Genomic DNA, 8,739 nt, shown 5'->3' on the forward strand with positions numbered 1-8,739 from the left:
TGAGTGAACCAGATGGGTTTTTTTTAAACAGCGGATGAGTGAACCAGATGGGAATTTTTTAAACAACAGGTGAGTGAACCAGATGGGGTTTTTTTATAAACAGCAGATGAGTGAACCAGATGGGGTTTTTTTAAACAATGATTGGCAATCGGTCACCGTCAAGACTTTTCATTCCTGATTTTGATGGAATTCAAATTCCACCATCTGCCGTGGAGGGTGGGAGGAGGAGGAGGACGAGAAATCGGGCTCTCTGATGCCCTCTGGCTCTTTAACACTACCCACAACGCCCCCCCCAGCCTAGAATGCGCGCTGTATGCATCGACCTGCAACCCAGGCCGTGAACAGGCAGCAGCCGCAGTGCCTATTCTCTACCTCGTGGTGCTGACCACCCATCATCATGCACAAACCCCGTGGTGGGGAGTTTCTCCACACCCAGCCTCTCTCCGAGACAGGGCACACCCACCCAGCGGAGGTCAAGGAGCTGAAATGAAAGGGGCTCCAGGGCTAGGATCTAAAATTGGTTAGGTTTTTATTATCTTAAAGCAATGCGGAACTTAGTTTTGACAATTTAAATAGGGCACATGATACAGCGAGTTATACAGTCAACATGATTCGCAGCCCGAGACCACTGGGGCACAGTGCGATGCAGGGGGAGGGGGGCTGCAGTTCCCCTGCTCTAACCCCCCCCTAGGGCAAACAGGACCCCACCAAGCGAGGGCGATGCAGGGACAGGGAGGATCTGACACCTCGGACGCCCGACAAGGGAATGTTCCGGTCAGTTTGTACGGGAGCAGAGACGGTGAGTGGTGGTCAGTTTGAAGGGGGCGAAGGAGAGCGAATGGTGGTCAGTTTGAAGGGGGAGGGGGACGGTGAGTGGTGGTCAGTTTGAAGGGGGAGGGGGACAGTGAGTGGTGGTCAGTTTGAAGGGGGAGGGGGACAGTGAGTGGTGGTCAGTTTGAAGGGGGCGAGGGAGAGCGAGTGGTGGTCAGTTTGAAGGGGGCGAGGGAGAGCGAGTGGTGGTCAGTTTGAAGGGGGCGAGGGAGAGCGAGTGGTGGTCAGTTTGAAGGGGGAGGGGGACAGTGAGTGGTGGTCAGTTTGAAGGGGGAGGGGGACGGTGAGTGGTGGTCAGTTTGAAGGGGGAGGGGGACGGCGAGTGGTGGTCAGTTTGAAGGGGGAGGGGGACGGTGAGTGGTGGTCAGTTTGAAGGGGGAGGGTGACAGTGAGTGGTGGTCAGTTTGAAGGGGGAGAGGGACGGTGAGTGGTGGTCAGTTTGAAGGGGGAGGGGGACGGTGAGTGGTGGTCAGTTTGAAGGGGGAGGGGGACGGTGAGTGGTGGTCAGTTTGAAGGGGGAGAGGGACGGTGAGTGGTGGTCAGTTTGAAGGGGGAGGGGGACGGTGAGTGGTGGTCAGTTTGAAGGGGGCCAGGGAGAGCGAGCGGTGGTCAGTTTGAAGGGGGAGGGGGACGGTGAGTGGTGGTCAGTTTGAAGGGGGAGGGTGACAGTGAGTGGTGGTCAGTTTGAAGGGGGAGGGGGACGGTGAGCGGTGGTCAGTTTGAAGGGGGAGAGGGACGGTGAGTGGTGGTCAGTTTGAAGGGGGAGAGGGAGAGCGAGCGGTGGTCAGTTTGAAGGGGGCCAGGGAGAGCGAGCGGTGGTCAGTTTGAAGGGGGAGAGGGAGAGCGAGCGGTGGTCAGTTTGAAGGGGGAGGGGGACGGTGAGTGGTGGTCAGTTTGAAGGGGGAGAGGGAGAGCGAGCGGTGGTCAGTTTGAAGGGGGCCAGGGAGAGCGAGCGGTGGTCAGTTTGAAGGGGGAGAGGGAGAGCGAGTGGTGGTCAGTTTGAAGGGGGAGAGGGATGGTGAGTGGTGGTCAGTTTGAAGGGGGAGAGGGAGAGCGAGCGGTGGTCAGTTTGAAGGGGGAGAGGGATGGTGAGTGGTGGTCAGTTTGAAGGGGGAGAGGGAGAGCGAGCGGTGGTCAGTTTGAAGGGGGAGAGGGAGAGCGAGCGGTGGTCAGTTTGAAGGGGGAGAGGGATGGTGAGTGGTGGTCAGTTTGAAGGGGGAGAGGGAGAGCGAGCGGTGGTCAGTTTGAAGGGGGAGAGGGAGAGCGAGCGGTGGTCAGTTTGAAGGGGGAGAGGGATGGTGAGTGGTGGTCAGTTTGAAGGGGGAGAGGGAGAGCGAGCGGTGGTCAGTTTGAAGGGGGAGAGGGAGAGCGAGCGGTGGTCAGTTTGAAGGGGGCCAGGGAGAGCGAGCGGTGGTCAGTTTGAAGGGGGCCAGGGAGAGCGAGCGGTGGTCAGTTGGAAGGGGGCCAGGGAGAGCGAGCGGTGGTCAGTTTGAAGGGGGCCAGGGAGAGCGAGCGGTGGTCAGTTTGAAGGGGGAGAGGGATGGTGAGTGGTGGTCAGTTTGAAGGGGGAGAGGGAGAGCGAGCGGTGGTCAGTTTGAAGGGGGAGAGGGACGGTGAGCGGTGGTCAGTTTGAAGGGGGAGAGGGAGAGCGAGTGGTGGTCAGTTGGAAGGGGGAGAGGGACGGTGAGTGGTGGTCAGTTTGAAGGGGGAGAGGGAGAGCGAGTGGTGGTCAGTTGGAAGGGGGAGAGGGACGGTGAGTGGTGGTCAGTTTGAAGGGGGAGAGGGAGAGCGAGTGGTGGTCAGTTTGAAGGGGGCCAGGGAGAGCGAGCGGTGGTCAGTTTGAAGGGGGAGGGGGACGGTGAGCGGTGGTCAGTTTGAAGGGGGCCAGGGAGAGCGAGCGGTGGTCAGTTTGAAGGGGGAGGGGGACGGTGAGCGGTGGTCAGTTTGAAGGGGGAGGGGGACGGTGAGTGGTGGTCAGTTTGAAGGGGGAGAGGGAGAGCGAGTGGTGGTCAGTTTGAAGGGGGAGAGGGACGGTGAGTGGTGGTCAGTTTGAAGGGGGAGAGGGAGAGCGAGTGGTGGTCAGTTGGAAGGGGGAGAGGGACGGTGAGTGGTGGTCAGTTTGAAGGGAGAGAGGGAGAGCGAGTGGTGGTCAGTTTGAAGGGGGCCAGGGAGAGCGAGCGGTGGTCAGTTTGAAGGGGGAGGGGGACGGTGAGCGGTGGTCAGTTTGAAGGGGGCCAGGGAGAGCGAGCGGTGGTCAGTTTGAAGGGGGAGGGGGACGGTGAGCGGTGGTCAGTTTGAAGGGGGAGGGGGACGGTGAGTGGTGGTCAGTTTGAAGGGGGAGAGGGAGAGCGAGTGGTGGTCAGTTTGAAGGGGGAGAGGGAGAGCGAGCGGTGGTCAGTTTGAAGGGGGAGGGGGACGGTGAGTGGTGGTCAGTTTGAAGGGGGAGAGGGAGAGCGAGCGGTGGTCAGTTGGAAGGGGGCCAGGGAGAGCGAGCGGTGGTCAGTTGGAAGGGGGAGAGGGACGGTGAGTGGTGGTCAGTTTGAAGGGGGAGAGGGAGAGCGAATGGTGGTCAGTTGGAAGGGGGCCAGGGAGAGCGAGCGGTGGTCAGTTGGAAGGGGGAGAGGGATGACAAGCTCTGATTGCATTCATCGCCTGTGGTGAGGGTTGGAGAAGGCATTGTCCTCTGTCCCCACGGTACTAGGTAAAGGGAAAAGCGGAGGGTTAACTAATCGACACTGAAACAGTGAGGGTCTCGAACTGGAGGCAGCGAGTGCAACCTTTCTGAAGCTCGTCCCAGACCTATGAGTAATGTTTGCATCTACTGCGGAGTTTCAGAAGCCAGAACAGGAGAGGTGGGTGGAGGAGGGGTCAGCGGCTGAGTGGAGAAGCTCCCCTCTCAGCGTTCGTTATTAGTGGGAACAAAGCATCAAGATCGAGGGCAGCTGGAAAAGGAACAGGTCTGACCGGGCACAGAGAGAGTGTCTGTAGTGAAGGGGATGTTACTGGGCACAGAGAGAGTGTCTGTAGTGAGAGGGGATGTTACTGGAGAGAGAGACAGGGTCTGTAGTGAGAGGGGATGTTACTGGACAGACAGAGAGAGTGTCTGTAGTGAGACGGGATGTTACTGGACACACAGACAGGGTCTGTAGTGAGAGGGGATGTTACTGGACACACAGACAGGGTCTGTAGTGAGAGGGGATGTTACTGGACACACAGACAGGGTCTGTAGTGAGAGGGGATGTTACTGGACACAGAGAGAGTGTCTGTACTGAGAGGGGATGTTACTGGGCACAGAGAGAGTGTCTGTAGTGAGAGGGGATGTTACTGGACACAGAGAGAGTGTCTGTAGTGAGAGGGGATGTTACTGGGCACAGAGAGAGTGTCTGTAGTGAGAGGGGATGTTACTGGACACACAGACAGGGTATGTCGTGAGAGGGGATGTTACTGGACACACAGACAGTGTCTGTAGTGAGAGGGGATGTGACTGGAGAGAGAGACAGGGTCTGTAGTGAGAGGGGATGTTACTGGACAGACAGAGAGTCTGTAGTGAGAGGGGATGTTACTGGACACACAGACAGGGTCTGTAGTGAGAGGGGATGTTACTGGACACACAGACAGGGTCTGTAGTGAGAGGGGATGTTACTGGACACACAGACAGGGTCTGTAGTGAGAGGGGATGTTACTGGACACAGAGAGAGTGTCTGTACTGAGAGGGGATGTTACTGGGCACAGAGAGAGTGTCTGTAGTGAGAGGGGATGTTACTGGACACAGAGAGAGTGTCTGTAGTGAGAGGGGATGTTACTGGGCACAGAGAGAGTGTCTGTAGTGAGAGGGGATGTTACTGGACACACAGACAGGGTATGTCGTGAGAGGGGATGTTACTGGACACACAGACAGTGTCTGTAGTGAGAGGGGATGTGACTGGAGAGAGAGACAGGGTCTGTAGTGAGAGGGGATGTTACTGGACAGACAGAGAGTCTGTAGTGAGAGGGGATGTTACTGGACACACAGACAGGGTCTGTAGTGAGAGGGGATGTTACTGAACACACAGAGACAGGGTCTGTAGTGAGAGGGGATGTTACTGGACACACAGACAGGGTCTGTAGTGAGAGGGGATGTGACTGGAGAGAGAGACAGGGTCTGTAGTGAGAGGGGATGTTACTGGACACACAGACAGGGTCTGAAGTGAGAGGGGATGTGACTGGACACACAGACAGGGTCTATAGTGAGAGGGGATGTTACTGGACACACAGACAGGGTCTGTAGTGAGAGGGGATGTTACTGGACACACAGACAGGGTCTGTAGTGAGAGGGGATGTTACTGGACACACAGACAGGGTCTGTAGTGAGAGGGGATGTGACTGGACACACAGACAGGGTCTGTAGTGAGAGGGGATGTTACTGGACACACAGAGACAGGGTCTGAAGTGAGAGGGGATGTGACTGGGCACAGAGAGAGTGTCTGTAGTGAGAGGGGATGTTACTGGACACACAGACAGGGTCTGTAGTGAGAGGGGATGTTACTGGACACACAGACAGGGTCTGTAGTGAGAGGGGATGTTACTGGACACACAGACAGGGTCTGTAGTGAGAGGGGATGTTACTGGACACAGACAGGGTCTGTAGAGAGAGGGGATGTTACTGGACACACAGACAGGGTCTGAAGTGAGAGGGGATGTGACTGGACACACAGACAGGGTCTATAGTGAGAGGGGATGTTACTGGACACACAGACAGGGTCTGTAGTGAGAGGGGATGTTACTGGACACACAGACAGGGTCTGTAGTGAGAGGGGATGTTACTGAAGAGAGATACAGGGTCTGTAGTGAGAGGGGATGTTACTGGACACACAGACAGGGTCTGTAGTGAGAGGGGATGTTACTGGACAGACAGACAGGGTCTGTAGTGAGAGGGGATGTTACTGGACACACAGACAGAGTCTGTAGTGAGAGGGGATGTGACTGGACACACAGACAGGGTGTGTAGTGAGAGGGGATGTTACTGGACACACAGACAGAGTCTATAGTGAGAGGGGATGTGACTGGACACACAGACAGGGTCTGTAGTGAGAGGGGATGTTACTGGGCACAGAGAGAGTGTCTGTAGTGAGAGGGGATGTTACTGGACACACAGACAGGGTCTGTAGTGAGAGGGGATGTTACTGGACACACAGACAGGGTCTGTAGTGAGAGGGGATGTTACTGGACTCACAGACAGTGTCTGTAGTGAGAGGGGAATTTACTGGACACACAGACAGGGTCTGTAGTGAGAGGGGATGTTACTGGACACACAGACAGGGTCTGTAGTGAGAGGGGATGTTACTGGACACACAGAGACAGGGTCTGTAGTGAGAGGGGATGTTACTGGACACACAGACAGGGTCTTTAGTGAGAGGGGATGTTACTGGACACACAGACAGGGTCTGTAGTGAGAGGGGATGTTACTGGACACACAGACAGGGTCTGTAGTGAGAGGGGATGTTACTGGACACACAGACAGGGTCTGTAGTGAGAGGGGATGTTACTGGAGAGAGAGACAGGGTCTGTAGTGAGAGGGGATGTGACTGGACACACAGACAGGGTCTGTAGTGAGAGGGGATGTGACTGGACACACAGACAGGGTCTGTAGTGAGAGGGGATGTGACTGGACACACAGACAGGGTCTGTAGTGAGAGGGGATGTTACTGGAGAGAGAGTCAGGGTCTGTAGTGAGAGGGGATGTTACTGGACACACAGACAGGGTCTGTAGTGAGAGGGGATGTTACTGGACACACAGACAGGGTCTGTAGTGAGAGGGGATGTTACTGGACACACAGACAGGGTCTGTAGTGAGAGGGGATGTGACTGGACACACAGTCAGGGTCTGTAGTGAGAGGGGATGTGACTGGACACACAGACAGGGTCTGTAATGAGAGGGGATGTTACTGGACACACAGACAGTGTCTGTAGTGAGAGGGGATGTTACTGGACACACAGAAAGGGTCTGTAGTGAGAGGGGATGTTACTGGACACACAGGCAGGGTCTGTAGTGAGAGGGGATGTTACTGGACACACAGACAGGGTCTGTAGTGAGAGGGGATGTTACTGGAGAGGGAGACAGGGTCTGTAGTGAGAGTGGATGTTACTGGACACACAGACAGGGTCTGTAGTGAGAGGGGATGTTATTGGAGAGAGAGACAGGGTCTGTAGTGAGAGGGGATGTGACTGGACACACAGACAGGGTCTGTAGTGAGAGGGGATGTTACTGGACACACAGACAGGGTCTGTAGTGAGAGGGGATGTTACTGGACACAGAGAGAGTGTCTGTAGTGGGAGGGGATGTGACTGGACACACAGACAGGGTCTGTAGTGAGAGGGGATGTTACTGGACACACAGACAGGGTCTGTAGTGAGAGGGGATGTTACTGGACACACAGAGACAGGGTCTGTAGTGAGAAGGGATGTTACTGGGCACAGAGACAGGGTCTGTAGTGAGAGGGGATGTTACTGGACACAGAGAGAGTGTCTGTAGTGAGAGGGGATGTGACTGGACACACAGACAGTGTCTGTAGTGAGAGGGGATGTTACTGGAGAGAGAGACAGGGTCTGAAGTGAGAGGGGATGTTACTGGGCACAGAGACAGGGTCTGTAGTGAGAGGGGATGGTACTGGACACACAGACAGGGTCTTTAGTGAGAGGGGATGTTACTGGAGAGAGAGACAGGGTCTATAGTGAGAGGGGATGTTACTGGACACACAGACAGGGTCTGTAGTGAGAGGGGATGTTACTGGACACACAGACAAGGTCTGTAGTGAGAGGGGATGTTACTGGACACATAGACAGGGTCTGTAGTGAGAGGGGATGTTACTGGACAGACAGACAGGGTCTGCAGTGAGAGGGGATGTGACTGGACACACAGACAGGGTCTGCAGTGAGAGGGGATGTGACTGGACACACAGACAGGGTCTGTAGTGAGAGGTTATGTTACTAGAGAGAGAGAGAGAGGAGAGAGGGAGAGAGACAGGCAAAGAGGGATAGAGAGAGAGAGAGAGAGTGACAGAGGGAGAGCGAAGTCAGAGAGAGAGGGAAAGAGGGAGAGAGAGAAAGAGAGAGAGAGAGAGAGAGAGGACAGTGGGAGAGAGAGAGGGACAAAGGGAGAGAGAGGGAGGGTCCGTGCTCTGCGAGGTCCGATCTTTTGTGTGCAGTACGTTGGGGGGTTTGTTGAAGGGGTTCCCATCAGCAATGCCCCTCGCTGCTCTCCCCCTCCTCTCTCTCCAGCCAGTTCCATCGGGAGTCAGGAGTAGTTCTGGATGGGGTGACTGATCTTTAAACAGCTCCAGTAACAGGCACGAGCCAGACAGCAGACAGACAGGATAACCAGCACAGCCCAGCCAGCATAGATCCCATGGAACTTCTCAGCATGTTTCCAGGTGGCAGCCTAAGAGAGGCACAGACAGACAGACAGAGGGGTTAATATCCCAGACAGACAGACAGACAGAGGGGCATTACTATCCCAAACAGACAGACAGAGGGGCGTTAATATCCCAGACAGACAGAGGTGCGTTAATATCCCAGACAGACAGACAGAGGGGCATTAATATCCCAGACAGACAGACAGAGGGGCATTAATATCCCAGACAGACAGAGGGATTAATATCCCAGACAGACAGAGGGATTAATATCCCAGACAGACAGACAGAGGGGTTAATATCCCAGACAGACAGACAGAGGGATTAATATCCCAGACAGACAGACAGAGGGATTAATATCCCAGACAGACAGAGGGTCGTTAATATCCCAGGCAGACAGACAGAGGGTCATTAATATCCCAGACAGACAGAGGGATTAATATCCCAGACAGACAGACAGACAGAAGGGTTAATATCCCAGACAGACAGACAGAGGGATTAATATCCCAGACAGACAGAC

The 8,739-nt window shown here is 55.3% G+C and overlaps 1 protein-coding gene across 1 annotated transcript in view; it reads right to left on the reverse strand.

Annotated features, from left to right (window-relative positions):
- Positions 1-5,051: 5,051 nt before the first annotated feature.
- LOC121273817 (type 1 phosphatidylinositol 4,5-bisphosphate 4-phosphatase-like) overlaps positions 5,052-8,739 on the reverse strand; it is a gene marked incomplete at its 5' end in the record, with an annotated part of 8,872 nt that continues 5,184 nt past the window's right edge. Inside the window, one exon of the mRNA XM_041180968.1 lies at positions 5,052-8,248. Coding sequence (XP_041036902.1) covers positions 8,105-8,248 — 144 coding nt within the window. The remainder of the gene's footprint in view (positions 8,249-8,739) is intronic.

This window comes from Carcharodon carcharias, assembly GCF_017639515.1.
Source record: "Carcharodon carcharias isolate sCarCar2 chromosome 27 unlocalized genomic scaffold, sCarCar2.pri SUPER_27_unloc_15, whole genome shotgun sequence".
Classification (NCBI taxonomy): domain Eukaryota; kingdom Metazoa; phylum Chordata; class Chondrichthyes; order Lamniformes; family Lamnidae; genus Carcharodon; species Carcharodon carcharias.